We start from the raw sequence: 21,001 nt of genomic DNA on the forward strand, positions 1-21,001 counted from the left end.
CCATGGCTCCTATCGACGTGCAGTGTGTGCAGGAGATGTGAATAAGCGATACCATTAAAGATCAATTTCTGGCCCAGTTCGGGGAAACGAGACTCTGGCTTGAGAGTCATACATCATCCATTGTTTATACTCATTCAACAAATATTTTTTCTTTTGCTGCTCATTCTGGCTGAGACACCAGGCCAGGTGCAGGGGTGCCAGCGTGGAGGAGATGGCCATGGTCTTTACCTTAGCGCCGAAGGAACTACACTCTACGGAGCATGATTTCTGGGGTCCTTGTGGTCCCCGGTGGAGCTTCCTGAGCCAGCACGTGCCCTGTGCCCTCTCCTCAAGCGGTGACCCTTCTCCTGCACACCCGGAAGCATTCACATCCCAGTTAGGGGTGGGGAGGGAGGGAGGAAAGGGAAGGGGGATGATGTCTGGCTACAACAAATCGGATTTCCTTGTGTTTTCCAGCAGACCAAGTAAAGCGAAGATAAATAAGATGTCTCATGATCTCTCCTCAAAAATAAATTACTCATCCCCAATTGGCGGTTTCTTCCCGTTCATAACTACAAACTCTGGGAGGTGAACTTATGACTGCAGCGTGCATGAATTATGCCAGCCCAGCGTGCTCTTCCCTTCCACCTCCTAAGCAAGAACTTGTCAGCTCCAGGCTGAGAGCCAAGATTTCCCAGGACAGGGCCTGGGACAACATGGACAGAAGGAACCAGACAAAGACCTAGCAGAGCCCAAGGAGGGCAGGGAAGTGATGGGAAGGCACCCAGGATGGCGCTGTTGGAGCCAGCAGACTAAGTCTCATGGGGCCATGAGACTTGAAGACTTCGAAGTCATCACCACAGAAAGTTTCCCCTACCTTACATACCAAAATCGGAGCACAGAAATTTGGCAAATTATCGACTTAGCACACACACCCCACCCCCAGCCCCCGTTATCAGAAGGAAGCAATCGATGGCAGAAAAAAAAAACAAAGAAGATTCCTAAAACAAGCTGCCAGCTGAGGGGGGCTGAGCTAACACAGAAATCAGATGAGGCCCTGCTCCACCCCCCGCCCCTCCCCCCTGCACCCTGACCTGCCCCCCACCTCCTCAACAAGCGTGGGAACTTGCTTTCCCACAGCACTCCCCAAACTGGCCCTGGTTTTACTTCTCTATATCCCACCCTAAATGGATTGATTCAGAACTCTCCAGTCATGCTGTGCCCTTAAATATCTTTTCCTACCATGGAAGGTCCACCACCTGGGTGCTCTTGACAGGACAATCTATTTTAAAACAGTGGCTCCCAAGGCACATTCAGCCAAGAGCCAACACACACGGGTCAGCAGCCAATGTCAACAATGGTCTAAAGAAACTGCAGCAGACACTGGTGGTGTTTCGTGCTCAAATTAAATCTCAGGTGAGTGGGGAGAGCCTGGGATATTGGCAACTACTGGTATTTCTTACTCATGGGCCAGGCACACACATGGTGGGCCCAAGGGTATCAGATGAAAACCAACATATCAACACTGCTGGGTGTGATGGGACATTCAAAGGAGAGTGACCTGGGGTCCATCATTAAAGAGCAGTTCCACCTAAAGGCTCACACAGTCCTGGTGACCTGCAAATTTTCAGCAACTCCCTCTGTAAGAATGATTCAGCCCCACCAAGTAGAGACAATCTGGTTGTAATTTCACGAAAGAATTCAAACTCTTGAGGTCAGGGGTGTTTGAAGGCCCACTCAATGGTCTCCTGAGGGCACCCAAGAGGGTAAGGAGATCTGGAAACAACGGCACGAGCCTGATTATCTCTACCAACTGGCTGTCAGTCCTGGCTCATGTCTGGGAGGCAAAAGGGCATGGTAGGGAACATGGCAAACTGAACCCACATGCTCGCCATGTGAACAGAGCTGCCACCACTGCAGCCAAGCAGGAATAGCAACCCAAGCTTTCCACAAGACCCAGCATTTCAGAGTAGCCAGGGATCTAAAATGTTATGTGAGGACTTCCCTGGTGGCGCAGTGGTTAAGAATCTGCCTGCCAATGCAGGGGACACGGGATCGAGCCCTGGTCCAGGAAGATCCCACATGCCACGGAGCAGCTAAGCCCATGCGCCACAACTACTGAGCCTGCGCTCTAGAGCCTGCAAGCCACAACTACTGAAGCCTATGCACCACAACTACTGAAGCCCGTGAGCCTAGAGCCCGTGTTCTGCAACGAGAAGCCACTGCAATGAGAAGCCCACGCACCACAATGAAGAGTAGACCCCGCTCGCCGCAACTAGAGAAAGCCCGCGCGCAGCACCGAAGACCCAATGCAGCCAAAAATAAATAAATAAATAAAATGTTATGTGAAATCTCAATCTGATTCTCAAACATGAGTGGTTCCAGATCTGTAAAACACCTCGGGCCACTTTGAGACAGCTGGTGTGCCTCTCACAGCCCCTAATGATCCTAAGATTATTTTCTACACTGAATTTCCGGGACATCCCCCACAGCAAAGACCCTTCCCACAACCTTGTTACTCATAAGCCCAGTGTTCTCAGCCCCCACTCTCAGTCCACACAACTGAGTCCAGCACACCATTTTAAGATGCTCTGAATTCATTGGAGAGGTAAGTATTGATTTGTTTTTATGTTATTTCTACATTCTGACAGAAGAAGACTTTAATCATTTCAGATGATTCAACCTGGGTTATTTTCCGAAACTTCTGTGTATCTCTTAACTGTGATATAAAATCTTGCAGTCTTCCACCAGAGAGATAAATTCAGGGACTGGTAAATAGATCCCACCATAGTTCTCCTGGTTCCCCCTTCTCTCCTTGCTGTCTTAGTCAGTTTGGGGTGCTAGAACAAGAATACCATAGACTAGGTGACTTAAACAAACATGTATTCCTTACAGTTCTAGAGGGTTACGCTTCAAGATCAGGGTGCCAGCATGTCAGGTTCTGGTGAGAACCCTCTTCCTGGTTCCCTCATATGGTGGGATGAGTGGGGGGAAGGAAGGGTGGGAGAGAGGTGGATGGGGGAGGGAGAGGGAGAGAGGAAGCAAGCTCTCTCCTGTCTCTTCTTACAAGGGCACTAATCCCATTATGAGGGTTCCATCCCCATGACCTAATAACCTTCCAAAAGCCCTGCCTCCAAATACCATCACATTTGGGATTTAGGGTTTCAACATATGAATTTTATAGGAACAAAAACATTCAACATTCAGTTCACAGCACATGCCAAAAAAATCAGTGAGTGTATGTGTATGTATGTTTTTGTCTCTGTCTGCTTCTCTCTGTATCTCTCTCTCTCTCTCTCTCTCTCTCACACACACACACACAGAAAGCAGATGTACACACAAGATGGAGGGTCAAAAGGTACTGGGAAGGTATTTGATCAGTGCACCTACTGTGTGCATAAAATGTATGATGAGGGGGTCTTTATACATGAGGGGGTTCTGGCAGTGTGCCAGTGTGGCCTTTTGTTGTTATATATTTGTAACTCATTTGAGCCCCTACTCTGTGCCAATAAATACATTCACCATTTATTTAATCCTAGTGATGCTAGTGGCTCTGTTAGCTTCTCCGAGGAAACTACAAGCAGAACAGCACTTGGAAATGGGCTTCAGAAAAGGAATGCGGCCAACGGAAGATGCACAGAGGACACTCACTCGTGACAAAGGATGTAGGCCTCAAAAATAGTTTGCATCGGACTTCCCTGGTGGCACAGTGGTTAAGAATCCACCTGCCAATGCACGGGACACGGGTTTGAGCCCTGGTCCGGGAAGATCCCACATGTCGCAGAGCAACCAAGCCCACACGCCACAACTACTGAGTCTGCGCTCTAGAGCCCATGAGCCACAACTACTGAGCCCACATGCCGCAACTACTGAAACCCACACACCTAGAGCCCGTGCTCCACAACAAGAGAAGCCACCGCAATGAGAAGCCCGCGCACCACAATGAAGACCCAACATAGCCATAAATAAATAAATAAATAAAATTTTTTTTTAAAAAAATAGTTTGCTTTTGTGATTATTTAGACATGTGAACCCCAAGAACCACAAAGTATGAGAAAACAAAGTCCCATCTTCAGCAAGTTCGCCAGCTCTGACAATTTAATACTTTTAAAATCTATCCACAGGCATGAGATGGGCAAAAACGCAGTCATATAATACAGCAGAGACTAATCATTATCTCCCAGTATCGCCTTCCTCCTTTTAGAAATGGAATGCTTCCCTCCCTCCATGGTAGACGTAATAATGCCTCCCCCCCGCAATATGCCCACATTTTAATTCCCAGAACCTGTGAGTATGTGACCTAACCTGGCAAAAGGGACTATGCAGATGCGATTAAGTTGAGGCTCTTGAGATGAGGAGATTATCCTGGATTACCTGGGTGAGCCCAGTGTAATCACAAGGGTCTTTAAAAGATGGAAGAGGGAGGCTGAAGAGCCAGAAGAGGAGACATGATGACAGAGGCAGAGGACACCAAATGTTGGGCAGAATAGGAGCAGCAGAAATGTTTACACTCTGGGAACACACATTGTGAAAACCAATTAGGTATTCTCTTCTAAAGCTCACATCCTCTCTCCTTCAATGAATATAGCATTCTCTCCTTCATTCATTAGTTTATTCGTCCACTCCTTGGTTGGGAACATGCTGGTACAACCACTCTGGAAATCCAGCAACTTGCAACCCAGCAAAATCACTCCTTGTCATACACCTTTCAAAAACGTATTTCACATGGGCACCTGGAGACATTGACCAGCATGGTGATAGGACGTCCATTCATAGTAGCAAAAATGGGAAGCAATGCAAAAGTCCATCACCAGGAGAAAGGAAAAAGACACAATGGCACATTCAAACAATGGAAGATCAGACAGGGAAAAGAAATGAAGTATAAAACGAGAGACAGCAAGTCACAAGTCTCTGTGCGGTTTGGATGCCGGTTATATAAAACTAAAACCAAGCAAAACCAGACAATATGTTTTTAGGAGATACATATGGAAATGATCAAACTATTTCTTAAAAAGAAGGGAAAGATGATTTTTTAAAAGGCTCCTGATGCTTGTCTCCTCTAGAGAAGGCAGGAGGAGAGGACGGAGCCAGAGCACATGTTGAGGGATGGGTGCATGAGTACGTATTTTATACTGATGCTTCACGCTGTCCACACGACATGTGGTCTGTGTGCATCAAATATCCGATCAGCTTTCAAAACTGGTTCTAATGCACAGCACCCCCGTGAAAAGGTCTCAGAGAGCACTGTGTGAAGGAAGGATTCTCACATTGGTTCGAATAGAGAAGAGACGAGAGAACCAAGTGAACTCAAAAGACTGCACCACAGCATGTGTTCCTTGCCGCCTCGTCAGCAACAATGGCATCACTGAAACATGTCATCGTGTCTCTTAGTAGTGTTAATTTGAGTTTTATTGGGTTAATTTATCCTTAATTTGTGAATCTGTTACAGGTTTATACTTCCAAATGAGCTAAAAGCAAAAGGAGTCTGTATCTAGTTAAGTACCTATTTTTCAAGAAGCATCATTATTGAAAAGTTTAAGGTAATTAAAAAAGAATGAAATTCTGACACACGCTACAACATGAATGAACCTTGAAGACACCACACTAGGTGAAAAAAGCCAGACACAAAAGCACAAACACTGTATGAGTCCACTTAAATGAGGTCCCTGGAGTAGTCAAGCTCATAGAGACAGAAAGGAGAATGCTGGTTGCCAAGGGCTGGGGGGAGAGGCAAACGGGGAGTTGCTGTTTAAGGGATACGGAGTCTCTGCTTTGCCAGATGGAAAGAGTTCTGTGGATGGATGGTGGTGATGGCTGTACAACAATGTGAATGTACTTTATGCCACTGAACTGTCCACTTAAAAATGGTTAAGATGGTAAATTTTATGTTCCATATATGTTACCACAATAAAAAAAAAGAGTTCAGTGGTAAATTTTCTGTTATGTATATTTTACTGCAATTAATAAATAAATAAAAGCTAATAAACATTTTTTAAAGTTCAAGGCAAAAGAGGGCTTCTTGGTAAATACTTCCCTGGTGAAGGGAACTTCAGCCTTACTCATTTGAGAAAGCCTGTTCTCTTTGGTTTCTCTAGACCTGCAGTGAGGAGGGAGTTTCAGAGACACTGACTAGCAACTGTTATCTCAGAGAGTTGTCTTCTAACTTGATGTGTGTTCCTCAAATGTATATCTTTCCTTCTGTGGGGAGAAACAAAACTTGTTCAAACAAACACCCTTTGGTTTAACTGCTTATTTCATCATGTGGTTCGTGACATGATCCCATCACAATCTCCCACCCAATTAGGGAAATGAAAGTTACCGAAAATGTGTCATTGAGGGGAACTTCAGATATCTCCGAGTCCCTCTGGTTATCAGATCTCACACCTAACAGGCGCTCAATAAACACTTGTAGGATCTAACTGAATTCCAATGTACGGCAGTACTGAATCAAGCGTCTTGTCTGTCCTGCCAGTGCAGGCCAGTTATGTTCATAATTTGAAACTGAAACAAAGGGAGAAAGGATACGGTACCCTTTAGCTACCAAGGTTTCCTAACACGTGTTATTATAAAGTTTAGAACTTTCAGAGACACTTGGCCTTGAAAGGGCATCATAAATATTCAGCTCCTTTTTGGCCAGGTACACGAGCAGGTTTGACATGCGCATGGTGGTTGAGGAACGAATGCTTTACACAGTGCTGTGCATTAACAAAACTGATGCGTCAAGAAGGCAGGCTTCGAGATGGTTCTCCCAGCCTGGATCCTGGGGTTCTAGCCACCCTTATCTGATGCCCTTTGAAGCCAAAAGCCCAATTTTTTCAGGGGAGTGTATGACAATGACACAAAGCTAAGCTAGAAAATCACAGGACGGTTATTACAGCCACGACCTTTCCCTCGTCAGCATGGGAGTTGGACCCATATCCCAGCCAAACGTGAAGTCCCATTGAGGACACAGGGCCTTTGGGACACAATTCTCCCTGTGGTTCTGGGAAACAAAATCCCTTTAAAATGCCAGTCAGGGTGTGAAGTAGAAGGAGGGAGGGAGGGAAGGGGGAAAGAAAGAGAAGAGAAGGAACCAAGTCCTTGAGGGTTTTACCTTTCACTGTGTATTCCCTATTCTCATGCCTGAGCACTGAACCAGGATTAATCATCTCAAAATGGCGTGAAGAATACGAACGCGTTGTGGAATAGGAAAGCCCCACCAGCAGTCTCCTTCAGAGATGTCTCCCTCTCTCCCCTCTCTCCCTGTCTCTGTCACACACACACACACACACACACACACACACACACACACACACACACACACACACACCATAGAAGGGATGATAAGCCATATGAGCAGAGTTTCTTGAACTAAAACTGAAAGCAAACACAGGAATGGCAAGTACGCTGCCAATGCACATGTAATGACTCTCATGGATTTACCATCATAATCATCAGCATGGGCCATTCCAGTCATTTGGAGGCTATGGAAACAAAGAATGGATGTGGAATGTCACCCTGTGTACAACCTGATTTCCTTAAAGAATAAAAAGGAAAATAGTGTCCATGCCATCCTTACTTATAATATCAAGATTATGGAAGCAACCTAAATACTCAAATGGCAGGGAAATGGTTACATAAATTAAGATTCAGGAACTCACATATTCAGCTACTACAAACACTAGCTTTGGAGATGACTATGAAGTAAAAAACAAAAAACAAAAAAACCCAGGATGTACAATTATATATACTACATATATTAATATTATCCATATATTATATTATCTTCAAGTATATAGTAAAAAGTCTAAAAAGACACACACCAAAATAAAATGAAAGTGGTTGTACTGGGGTACTGTATGAGTGCTCGATTTAAATTCTCCTGCTTCCAGACTCCTTTGACTTTCTAGGGCTCTTAGGCATCAACATGGCCACCACCATGACCTCCCCTTAATACTCTGCCGTGTGGCTGGGACCAGAAGACATTATTTAAAGAAGATTTTACTGAATCTAGAGGGTAACAGGAAGGGAAGAACTAGGCATACAGCAAAAAATAATAATAATAAATTTTCCTGCTTCCTGTTTTCTAAACTCTATTATAGAATCACTATATATTTATAACAAAATTTTTTTTTCAGGGTTAGAGAATATTGGAACTATAATAAGACACACCCATCCGAGAATCTGCCCCTCCCCTTGGTCAGGGATGGAGCCCTCTACACCATCGTAGAAGAGGTTATCCTTTAAGACAACCGCCCTCAATGGCGGGGAGCTGGTCACCCGGTTCCTGATGGGGGGGCAGAAGCCCTTCCCGCACATCCTCATGTGGCCATCTTGGCCTTAGACTGCACTGAATACACGAGCTTCACCCAGCTCCACCAGCGCAAAGGAGGTGGTGCTATCAGCTGAAGATGCTGAGGCAGGGGCAGTACCATGTGGGCAGGGCTTAGAGGGAGAAATGGGAGGGCTGTGAGACACAGGGGATTTCAGGAGAGAAAGGGGCTTGAGGGAGAGAGTGTTGGCAGAGGGGAGCAAGAGACCACAGAGAGGGAAGGGAGGTGTTCAAGGGAGAGAGCTGGGGGAGGGAGAGATGGGGGAGAGGAGAGAAGAGAGAGGGTTTGAGGGAAAGAAAGAGGGGGGGAGAGAGGGGGAGTTCGGGGACAGAGGGGGATGGGGAGGTGGAGGGGTGGGAAGAGAGGGAGGAGAAAGAGGAGGAAGAGGAGGGACTTAGTAGGAAGGGGGAGGAGCAAGCAGGGGGGTGAGGAGGGGAGAAGGTGTGGACAGAGGGACCTGGAGGAGAAGGGGGACAGACACGGGGATGGGAGAGGAGGGGTGGGGAGGAGGTGGGGGAGGGTATGAGAAAGAGAGAATGAAGGAAAGGGGGGAGGGGCAAAAAAGGGGGGCCGAAGGGAAGTGGAGAGAGAAAGAGCAGGAGGGAGGGTCAGGCATGGGTGGGGGGACAGTGAGGGGAGAGAGAAGGTTGGAGGGAAGAGAAAGTTGGGGAGAGATGGAAAGTGGGGGTACAGAGAAGGTGTGGGGAGGGGTGGGGGAGGGGGCAGAGAGAGGGGGAGGGGGAGAGAGGAGAAAAAGAGAAGAGAGAAGGCGGGAGGGTGGAGCGAGCAGACAGCGGACACAGCAGCCACAGGCCCCTGCCCCCTTCACCGCCATCACCCGGCTCCAGCGGTTAACTCACCAGGCCAGGCGGTGGCTGATTTTCACAATGTCTTCATCTTTTCCTCCATTTAAAAACCCATAGGTTCCCTAAAAGAGCCAGACAATGTCACAAATGCGCCCTGCCCCCTGTCACAAACTCATCGACCCCTCCAAGTGCCCCCAAAGTCACATCCACACTTTTTTAAGTGTTGCCAACTCAAAAGGAGAAACCAAGTTCAGTCACACAACTCAGGGTCTCAAAGGGTAAAAACAGCCGTTACTCACTCGGAAGCATATCGTGCCCAGCAAGGCCAGGAGCCACCCCTCCAGGGAGCCCTGTGAGGGGGACTCCAAAGGTGGCCGGATCATCCTTGAAGGCTCTAGCACCACCTCACACCGATCGCCCCCTTGTCAAGAGAAAGCCAGGAAAAATGGGCACAGGGCACCTTCAGGTATGTTGGCTTATGGCTTTCAAGCATCCGCATGTATAGTACCTGCCCCAGGAGTGGCCCCCAGACATCCCCATCCCCGAGAGACAGGGCTGCATTCCGGTCAGGACTGTCCCAGCACCTAGCATTCACCTGGCACCGAAGAGGCCCTCCTTAAACACTGACACAGGACTGGAAGCAGGCAGTCCCTCGCCTCACAGATGTGGGAGAATAGCAGCCACTTGTGTGTCTCCAGGGGGCGACACCCTCCATGGGGCTCGGAGTCACCCTAATGGGAATCTGGAACTGGGATCGAATCAAGTCACTCTGAACACGAGGTTGGAACTGTGGCACGTGCCCCGTGAATGACTGCACAAAGAAAGGGGACAGGGGCAGGGAGGAGAGATGGCAGAAGGGCCCACCGGGCAGCTGGCCCATCCCTGGTTCTGGGACTCCTTGGGGCCTTTGGGCTGCACGAGAGGCCCCTGTGGTCCCAGAATAAACCCCTTTTTTCAGGTTAGCAGGCTCTGCTTGGCTTCCTCACTTGAAGAAAGTCCTTACTACACACACGACATCAAAGTGGGAAGACACCTCCTAACTCAGTTCAGAAGTGAGGTCGAGATCGTGTAAGATCCAGGATCAAGTTTCTACCAGTTCAGAACCCAGCTCAGTTGAGATCAGGAGTGCACAGCAGAATTTCCTGGAGAACGCTTCCACAATCCACCTGTCTCCCCATCAAAGTCGGATGGGGAGAACCCAGGCACAGGGTTCTGATGCACATCCCCAGGGGAAAAGATCACCAGCTAGAAAGTCCTCCCATCGTCAATTAATCAAGAAGTGGGGGGTGGGGAGGATAACAGAAATACCTATCTGCTGGTATAGGCACCACGTTTCCCTGGAAGAATTCACGAAATATCAACAGTATATGGGGAGGGTCACTGGGTAGCCGGAGGACTGGGATGGGAAGGAGACTTTTTAGTAATCACTGTTCACCTTGTGAATGTTGAGTCATGTGGATGTATAACCTATTCTAAAAACTAACTCTAAAAAACAATTTAAACACTTCTCCGGCAAGCAGCTGCAGTGTCTCTGCCCAACAAACATGAAACAGGGCAAACTGCAGCCCCTTTCAAATTGTTTCTTCAATTGGTGACACACCTACCTGCCTTCTCCCCTCTCGACCCCCCACCCAAAGCTAATTACTTTCATTTCATTTCTTTCCCGACAAAGGTAGCAATTAAGTCAAAAAAAAAAAAAAAAAGGTCACTGTCAATTAACAAACACGTTGTCCAACCTGCCTTAGGTACCACTGATGAGCTAATTGACAGACGTATTTGGGTTGGCACCTCTGTGCTCCATCTAATACTTTATTGAGAACAAAGGGCCACTGAGAAATCACTGGTTAAATGGTGAAAACTGTCCCATTTTGTTCAAGTTGTCAAGAGGGTTTTTTTTTTAATTTTTTGTGTTTTTAATGATCAAAATAGGAGAAAGGCAAAGCCTGTTTACAAAGTTATTCAGGACCAGTGAATTTCGCAAGTGAGCACGGAAACTACTCAAGCAGAAGGTAGCCAAAGGTAGCATCCAGAAGGGTCTGGCACAGAAGATGCGGATCCACGGAGAAGCTGGCTGTGGGGCGGGGAAAGAGAAGCCAGGGCAGACTTTCCCAGCTCTCATCCAAAACAAGGTTCAAGCACCTCCTTCTAGCCCCAGGCACAAAAATGAGAACTAGCTGGAATAATTAGAGAGGACACTAAACTAATTAAAGACTTTTCACACAGGGAGTGGGTGTGCAATGGATAAAACTGGTGCAGCCCCAGAGGACCAGACCTAGAACTGGGCCCCAAGTCTTCCAAGTCTAGAAGAGTCCAGAAAAATCCAGCAAAAACACAAGGGCTGATGTTTGAACACTGACTGGTAGGAAGCTGAAGTTTAAAGAGCTGGTATTTTCAACTGTTTATACGTGCTGCACTTGGGTGCTTAAGGACTTAGATTTTTTATGCAAAATGAGTAATTAATCAGCACTAAAATATTTATAGTATTTAATCCAAGACACTGAGGAAGAACCAGCAGCATGAATTGAATAGCACTTCATCTTGCTCTGTCCCCTGCGCCTGGGGACAGACCAGACTCCTGCAATGGCCCCACCACTTCCCGGGCCACTGCAAGGAAATAAGCTGAGGCCTTTACTGGGCTTTTCTTGCCAACTGAACACCATTCAGGAAGGACAAATATCCCAGGATTTTGTTGTTGTTGTTGTTATCAGTGTTTTTTCCTCCTGAGCCTAACTGCAAGCATAGTTTACCAGTGAGGTAAGGTCCACGAGCTCCATTTGGCTTTGTTTAAGTGTCCCCTAATGTACAGGACTGCCTGTAAGATATTTACCCATAAAAGAACAATCAAGTTGAAAACCAAGCACTCATCATCAACCAGTTGCCGGTGTACCTTTGCCAGCTGAAGGAACAGAAGCAAAGAAACGTGGCACTCCATCAACTCTCCACGTCCACGTGTGGATTCCAGAGACCAGTTTGGCACCGCAGTCTTTTCTCTCACATTTGAAATATTCTTAATGGAGCCCAGTAACTGCCAAGGAAGTTGCCCAAGCAACTAACTCACAAGTGCTTCAGGATGTAGAAAGAAAATCAGAATTCCCCCACAGGATGAAAGGGATGGAACCAAGGGAGCTGCGTGGAGGGACGGAGCAAAAATGAAGTACCCCCGCAAAGGAAACATCAGCAAAAACCATTAAAAAACAACAAAACCATACTTTCTCTTTTCCTGTATTCCTTTGGAATCTTAACTGGGATCCTTGGGCTTCTACCATGTGTTCCCCAAAATGGCTGAGTGGTCCAGGAACCCCTCCAGGGGACACGGATCCTAACCTTCCAGTTAGAAACTCACAGGGAGGGGTGATGAAAAAGTTTTCGAAACAGATAGTGGCGCTGGTTGCACAACACTGTGAATGTACGTCATGCCACTAAGCTGTGCACTTAAAAATGGTTAGAATGGCAAATTCTGTTATGTATGTTTTACCATAATTTTAAAAATGAATGTGGGGAAGATCCCACATGCAGCAGAGCAACTAAGCCTGTGCACCACAACTACTTAGCCTGCGCTCTAGAGCCCGCAAGCCACAACTACTGAGCCCACATGCTGCAACTACTGAAGCCCGCCTAGAGCCCGTGCTCTGCAACAAGAGAAGCCACCGCAATGAGCAGCCCACACACCGCAACGAAGAGTAGCCCCCGCTCGCCACAACTAGAGAAGCGCCCGCGTGCAGCAACGAAGACCCAACGCAGCCAAAAATAAATAAATAGATAAATTTTTAAAAATAAAAATGAATGTGATATATAAAAAAACATTGAATTGCACACTTTAGATGGGTGAACTGTATGATATCTGAGTAATATCTCAATAAAGCTGTTTAAAAAAACTTACCAGGGAAACAGGCTGTAGAAAGTGCCTCACTGGGGGGAAGCAGGAGCCTGATATTTATTGAGCACCTATACAGCTGGCTGGTTCTCTCATATTGAAATGGAGCTGGGTTCTGCAGCTGGGGGCTCGTGTCACTTTGCCTCTCTGAGTCTCAGTTCCATCATCTGATGGTGTGGGCCATGACTGCCAAGGGCCCTACCAGCATTTTGGTTCCAGGGATCCATGTGTGGGCGGCAAAAGGACTCATCATCTGTCACCCAGCATGTAAGCACATCCCACTAGGAAGGCAAAACATCAGGGGAGCCACACATGGAAGAAGCAAGTTCAACAACTTCACGACCCAGGTATGGACAGAAGGGGGTCAAGAGCTGTATTAAGACACTTTCTACTCAAAGGACAAAACGGTGATGGTGAAGAAGTACCAAAGAGTCCTGCTCTCCAGCGACTTCTTGGTTCATTCATAAAACAAAGGCTGTGGCCACAGGGGAAAACCTTATGTTCCAGAGCAGCTGAGGATGAAGGAAGGAAACGATGCTTTGACCATCTGTGTAACGCCCAAAGCAGCCTTCCCCAGCACTCGGGGCCGGATAACCGTGGTGGGGCTACCTGTGCCTTGCAGGATGTGGAGCAGCGTCCCTGGCCTCTGCCCACCAGATGCCAGTAGGCTGCCCTTTCCCCACCAGCTGCCACCTCCAGACACTGCCAAATGTCCCCCTGGGAGGGGGGGGGAGCAGAATTGCCCCTGGTTGAGAATCACTGCCAGAGAGAATTTGCTATCTTAAACTTGCAGCTCTTTGTTGAAGCCATGTGACACATGTGGCACTACCCTTCTCACCCACTGCAGTGCAGGCCACCGTGAACTGTCAGCAAACAGACCTTGTCATCACGCTCTGCCTGGGGGATTTTGCAGAAGTGCACACACACTCCTGGCAGCCAACAGCCTCAGAGAATTTCAAATAGCAACTGTACTTGGGTGAAAGGGTTATTCATTAATTCATTCATTCATTAACATATGGCACTTACCATATGCCAGGCAAAGAGCCAGGGCAATGTAGTTGGGGACACCCAGTCAGAGATGAACAGACTTAATACAAGACGAAGTGTTGTACAGAAACCTTTGGAGCAGGCCTCAAAAGATGAATAAGGGGTGTGGTAGGCTGAATAATACTCCCCCGCAAAATGTCCACATACTAGTCCCCAGAACCTGTGAATATGCTACCTTCCATGGCAAAAGGGACTTTGCAGATGTGATTAAGGGTCTTCAGATGGGGAGGGTGTCCTGGATTACCCGGGTGGGCCCAGTATAATACAACAGTCCTTATAAAATGAAGGCAGGACTGTCAGAGTAAGAGAGAAGGAGATGTGAGGACAGAAGCAGAGGTTAGAGTGATGAGGCCACAAGCCAAGGAATGCAGGCTGCCTTTAGAAGCTGGAAAAGGCAAGGAAATGATTTCTCCCCTGGAGCCTCCAGAAGGAAACACATCCCTGCCAACACTTTGATATCATCCCAGTAAAACGCATTTTAGATTCTCTGACTCCCAGAAGTGTAAGATTATAAATTTATGTTGTTTTAAGCCACTGGGTTTGTAGTCATTTATTAAAGCAGGAAGAGGAAACTAATACACGGACACTACAAGGCAGAGAAGACAGTGAAATCCATTCCCCATCAAGAGAATGACATGGGAGAGGCTCAGAGGCCTGAACAAGCATGGAACAGAAAAAGGCAAGGGTGACTGCTCAGCTTCATGAAACCTTTGCTAAGGCATTCAGGATGGAAAGTACCTGCAGAACAGTAAAGGCATGGGGTCAATTCCAGAAACATTTGGGACTTGACTGTCCTTTGGAAGGGGCTGAGATAGGGGGAGGGGGAAGGAAGAAGAGGCAAGGCAATGAGCAGAATACCGATGGAAATGACAGGAAAGGTGGTAATGCCCTCAAGGACATGGGGAATAAATGAGTCAAGATGGGTGTTATGGAGGAGAAATGCTGAGCTCAGTTTGCAGCAGGCTCCGTTTGAGATGTCTAGGACACACCTGGGGGAAGTTAGCTAGAAGGTGAAGAATAATAATGAACTCAACCAATCTTAATTTTAGGCTTACCATGAGCCAGGCACAGGGACACAATGACCAAACAAATGCAGCTCATGCCCTCCTTAAACGTGGAAGAGAAAGGCAGAAAAATCAGTATCAGAGTGATACACTGAGAGAGACTTGACTGGCCCATTGCTGGCTTGGGAGGTGGAAGGGAGCCATGAGCCAAGCAATGTGGGCAGACTCTAGAAACTGGAAAAAAACAGAAAAGGGGTTCTCCCCTAGGCCTCCAGAAGGAAGGCAGTCCTGCCAACATCTAGATCTTAGCTTGATGAAACCCTGTTGGACTCTGAACTCCAGAACTTCAAGATAATAAACCTGTGGTGTTTTAGGCACCAAGTTTGTGGTAATTTGTTACAGCAGCAATTGGAAGCTAACACAGGCAACCAGGTATAGAAAATCACAAACAAATATCAAAAACCCTCATAATGCTAATAATATATTTTTAATGCCCCTTGTAAAGATGATGGAGGGGAAAAAAGGGATGATGGGAAAGACCTGTGTGATACTCCAAGTGACTAACACCGAGATGGGCCAGCTAGTGTCACTAATGCCCAGGTGCTGGAGGTGGTCTGGCTTGGACTGGATTCGTGGATGAATCAACACTGAACTGTTCTAGTAACTCCAGGAGAGGTTTGTTCTGAACTAGGAGAACATTTTTCTCCTTCTCTGAGGTCTTATGTCACTTATAACGGCATCTTATTTTACGACCAGAGTGCCCATGTACCTGCGCCCTCTGGACCTCAGCTTTCTCCTCTGCAAGGCAATGAGGTTCTACACTTGACCTTGACCATGCATCAGAACCCTCTGGAGGGCTCATGAATACACAGATTTCTGGGCTCCACCCTCAGAGTTCCCCACTCAGTGGGTAGAACTGGGGCCAGAGAACTGGTATCTCTAACAGGATCTGGGGAGGCTGAAGCAGCTGACCAGGGGACCACATTCTGAGAACCACAGCATTAGAGACCCTCCTTCTCTCACACTGAAAGGATTCCAGTACTTTGCTGCCCTGCATCTTTCCCATTAAGGGCCGTGCTGCTTCTTGGTTCTCAGCAGCTTGTTCTGTTCCTCTGGATCTATCCCGGGTAGAGTGTGTGAGTTGTCCGTTCTCTGAATGCTGAACAACAGTCCCCAGACTGGAGCTGGCCGATGTTAAGGAAGCCACCCCCGAATATACCTAGACAGCCACTCTCCCCACCCCACCACCTCCTACTCGCTGCCCCCACTCATCACGTACTTGACAAGACCACTCCGTAATCATGTCAGAACACGGACAAAGCAGGAACTTGTCCAAACCACCAAAGTCACCCACCCAACGTCCCTGGGTCCTGGCTCCTAGGAGAGACTGCTGCTTCTTCACCAATCCCAGCCTTTGTCTGGTCTTCCCCGCTTCTCGGGTGAGATGACTAAGACTCCTGATCAGGACTCACCCCTGCTTCCTGACAGCATCCAATCCAGAGCGACGCCCGGCTTCCTTAAACGCTCCCCAAAGCACCAGACACAGGCCCCACTGCTACGTGTGGTCCTTCCTGACCCCCTCTCGCTGTGATGCCCCGCGGGTCCCCATGGTACACGGCTGTTCCACTGCAGGTGCTCCTGAGGGGGGCGGGCAGATGGAGGGCAGTGATGGCTCCTAGCCAACTTGCACATTTCAACTCAAACACAGTCTCTTCAAAGACACTGTCCTTACCCCTCTGCAGCCTAAGTCAGATCCCCCCTCTCTAATGTCCTTTCAGGAGACCTAGCTGGGCTTATAATTACACATCGTTGTAAGTATTGCACTCAAGCCTACCTCTCCCACTAGACTGAGAAGCCCAAGCCGGCAGGTCTGTGTGTGCTGTGCGCCTGCCGCTAGCACAACACTGGACACAAAGCAGGAGGTCAATAAATATCGGACGGATAGATGGATAAATGGATGAATACTGACCACTGTGTGCAACCGACTTTAAAACAATTACAGGGACTTCCCTGGTGGCGCAGTGGTTAAGAATCCGCCTGCCAATGCAGGGGACACGGGTTCGAGCCCTGGTCCGGGAAGATCCCACATGCCACGGAGCAACTAAGCCCATGCACCACAACTACTGAGCCTGCGCTCTAGAGCCCGCAAGCCACGACTACTGAGCCCGTGTGCCACAACTACTGAAGCCCACGCGCCTAGAGCCCGTGCTCCGCAACAAGAGAAGCCACCACAATGAGAAGCCCGCGCACTGCAACGAAGAGTAGGCCCCGCTCGCCGCAACTAGAGAAAGCCCGCTTGCAGCAACGAAGACCCAACACAGCCAAAAATAAATAAATAAATATATTAAAAACAACAACAACAACAATTATAAATACGAAGGTTAATCAGAGAATGTCAGTAACACAAAAAGAACTGAAGCCGTCCGAGAAGAAACAAGCAAGGTCTGTGCAACCAGGAGGGTAGCAAGGCTTTGCCCCAGCCATGATGGATGGAAGGGGGTAAAGTAAAGGTCATGATTGATAAAGGTGGAGTCTTTTCTTCCATTTCTAACTGGAGCCTGTTTGTGGAGGCAAACATGTTAAACTCATTTTAGCTTTAGCTGATTTAGCATAAAGCAGTCTAGCACCACCAATACGATACAGTGCTAACGACAGTCCAAACTTTGTTGTTACTCTGGAATTCTTTAAATGGAAATCCTTCGCTGGGCTTGCAGATCCTCCACGACTCACAAATTTCAGTGGTAATAATATTTGTGCAGTTGTAATTACAAGACCCTTTCCCTGCATCTGGCACTGAAGGCATCTCCCCGCAAACTCAGATGGCACATTCTGACTGGACTTTTGTAAGAGGCCATTTCACAGCTAACTGGCTTCATTTCAGTGTTAGGGATTTGATGCTTTGCAGTTGTTTTTCAGATCAAAGACTATGTAATACAGCTTTACTGTGTTATCCATCAAGGGAAAAATCCTTATCAGACCCAGTAAGAATGGAAGTATATCAAACTGATAAACTGGACAAATCTTCTGAAAACCAAAGAGATATGGGAGACTGGGGAAGGGGGGTGTGCCTGTGTGTACACACACACCTGCTTCAGAAACAGCACTGTTAGGCGTCTCCACTGGAAGACATACAGAATAAATTGTTAAATACCTGTACTTCATCACAAATACACTCCTGAAGATGCTTAAGAAAACAGCACGTGATCTTTAGCCCCCAAACTACTACCAGCATCTCAAATCCCACTCTAAACATTTTAATGAACTAAATGACAGCATCCATTTTACTCTTAGCGCCTCAAAGTATTAACACCTGAAATAAATGAAAATCACTTTTGGTGCCCCCCCCCCTTTGTAATGGTTACAGTAAAAAAGATTAAGCCTGAAAGGACTATAAACTGCAGAAGCACTTTCTAATTTTCCTAGGAGGTTCTTGATAATGAAAACAGTTCAGACTTGAATGATAAACAGGTCTGTTTCTTCTTAAACAGAACTCCGTCCTCTCCCCACTGAGATACAGAAAACAGAGTCCAGCCATGGGAGAAGACATTTGGATCTAACATCTTTTTTTTTGTGTGCAACCCTTTAGGTGACCCACCCAAAATGAAAGGTGATCAAAACAGCATTTTTGGTTACCTCAGGAGAAACCAATCTGTTGTGAAAGTAATGGGTGATGTTTAAAGTATATACTTTGTTAATGAACTAAATCATCTTATTAGGTGCCAAAGCAAAACAAGAGTGCCAAGCTAAGTGTTTTGCCTTCCACAGAGTAGGAGGGTTTCCTACCTCCTCATTCATTCACTCATTCATTCATTGATTCAATAAATATTTATTTAGGGTCTGCTCTGTGCCATGTACCAAAGAAAACAGTGCTGAGCAAAACAGTGCAACACAGCAATGTCCCCATGGTCATGGAGCTTACAGTAGGAGACAGAAATGTTAAACTCAAATAAATATGTAATACTACCAATTTTTTTTAAGGAGAAAGGGTAACAGAAAGGAACTGATTTAGACTGGGAGTGGTGCAGGGATCAGAAAAGGGCACTGAGAAAAAAGTGACATTGAAGTTGAGAGGCCGTCAGATCGTCACCACTTTGGAAAAGGAAAACCATTTATGGCAAATGACCACAAATGGGATTTGAACTTTGCCTGTCAACAGCTGACAGGGTTAGACCTCCCCCCTTCCAGTGCATCTGTCTTCACGAGCCTCCCAAGACTGCTGGCTGATCACTGTCTGACTCGCCTACGTAAATCCTATGACCTGAACACAGAAAGGTCTCACTTCATTATGATTTATTATAATCTACAGTCTTCCTATGCTTGGCCTAGAAACACCCTAAAGTAATCTGCCAGAGGCATGAAAACAGACTGGCTGCCAGCAAGAATATTACCTGGGTTAGCCAAACATTAGCCCTGGCAATCTCAAGTCCATTGCCCAATAAAGTGCCAGGTCCTCTGGGCAACGTGGCTCCAATACTCCTGGGTCTATACCAGATGGGACCCAGGGGGCCTAACAGTTAGTTGCCTACTTGGAACTGATCTTCGACCAATAAATCAAGGACTAAATCACCGTTTCCAGTTCCCCAAGCCTGCAGACTTAGAGGATGTGGGAAGTGGCCTTTGAGCATCACCGAGCGGCGAGCTTGCCAGGCTGGAGGAATGCAGGCTGGCAGAGAGGGGGTCAGGGCCGGGAGGAAGAGGGATGCTAAGGGAGGCGGGTCAGGCGCTCCAGACCCGAGGACCGCACGCCAGGCCGGGTACTGGGGCGTTTCCCGCCCCCCCACCACGTCATCCCCCCGCAAAGGCCCCCGGCCCCCGGCCGCCCCGAGACCCCGCGATTCCGGCTTCCCCTGCGGCGAGGCCAGGTGGGCACAGCAAGCCCTGCGCAGGGCCGGAGCCCACCAGCTCCCGGTACCTGCGTCCCCAACGCAGAGAAAGGCGCGCCGGGGGCGAAAAAATGGCCAAAACTCTCCCCGCCCACCCGAAAAGCCAACCACACCCCCCGCATCCCTCAGCCCCAGCCGCCCCGGGCAGGCCCCCGCGATCCTCCGCCCAGGCCCCCGCGGGGTTCCCTCGGCGCCGCGCGGGCTCGGCAGGGACGCGGGCGCGAGTGGGAGTGAATGGGGGGTGCGCGACGCAGGCAGGGTGCCCACCGCGGTGTCACCCGCTGGGGCCCTGCTCCCGGGGCGCCCTCCTCGGCTCCGCGGTCCCGGGACAGGCGCGCCGCCCCCAGGCTGAGGTGGGCACCCGGGCTCCCCCCACTCACCCATTGGCGTCGAGCCGGGCCGGGCCGCCGAGGCAGCGTGAAAGTTAGCGGAGGCGGACGCGGGGGTCAGGGCGCCGGGACCCGGTCGCGGGAATCGGGAAGCCGGGATGTGGGCGCGGGGATAGGGACGCGGCGGCGTCTGGGCCGGCTTCTTCCTCAGTAGCGGCGGCCGCGGCGGCTCAGCGCCGCCCGCTGCTGCCTCTGCTGCTGCTGCCGCTGCTGGCCCGGGGCGACTCCTGCTGCTGCTGCATCGCGGCCCGCTGCGCCCGGCTGCGCCGGGTTTCCTGCTCCCCGCTAGTGGAAATTGCGAAAAAAAAAAAAGCGCCGCCCAGCCCAGCGCCCGGCAGCCGCGGCCGCGCCGCCCGCTCTCCCCTCCTCCTCCTCGTCGTCGTCGTCGTCGCCGCCGCCGCCGCCGCCGCCGCCGCCGCCGCCGCCGCGATGCTCCTGCGGCTCCGCCTGCCGGGGACGCGCTGCCGCCGGGGCGGGGGCGGGGCCTGAGGGGCGGGGCCTGAGGGGGCGGGGCTGGCGCCCGGGGCGTCGCTGTGACTGCTGCGCTCCGGCGCCCCCCTTGCCGCCCAGTGGGGAGGGACCCAGCTCCGCGAGGCCGCCCCCCACCCTCGGCGGCTCGCCTAAAGCCCCGGGAAATGCCGCGAGACTCCTCGAGACCAGAGGAGGGGAGGGAGGGTCGGGGGGGAGGGCGCGTCCGAGTGTAGTGG

General features: G+C 49.0%; 1 protein-coding gene across 2 annotated transcripts in view; it reads right to left on the reverse strand.

Moving 5' to 3' along the window:
- The window catches only part of SH3KBP1 (SH3 domain containing kinase binding protein 1), a 350,137-nt gene extending 329,447 nt beyond the window's left edge, over positions 1–20,690 (reverse strand). The window contains exon 1 of one of the 2 annotated variants that reach the window (XM_057538746.1): positions 20,286–20,690. Coding sequence is in view for 1 of the 2 variants with exons in the window: in XM_057538745.1 (XP_057394728.1) it covers positions 20,286–20,289 (4 nt within the window). In the remaining variant the exon portion in view is untranslated. The remainder of the gene's footprint in view (positions 1–20,285) is intronic. The other variant, XM_057538745.1, reaches the window with a different exon arrangement.
- Between the last annotated feature and the right edge of the window lie 311 nt (positions 20,691–21,001).

The sequence above is a fragment of the Balaenoptera acutorostrata genome, chromosome X (assembly GCF_949987535.1).
Source record: "Balaenoptera acutorostrata chromosome X, mBalAcu1.1, whole genome shotgun sequence".
Lineage (NCBI taxonomy): Eukaryota > Metazoa > Chordata > Mammalia > Artiodactyla > Balaenopteridae > Balaenoptera > Balaenoptera acutorostrata.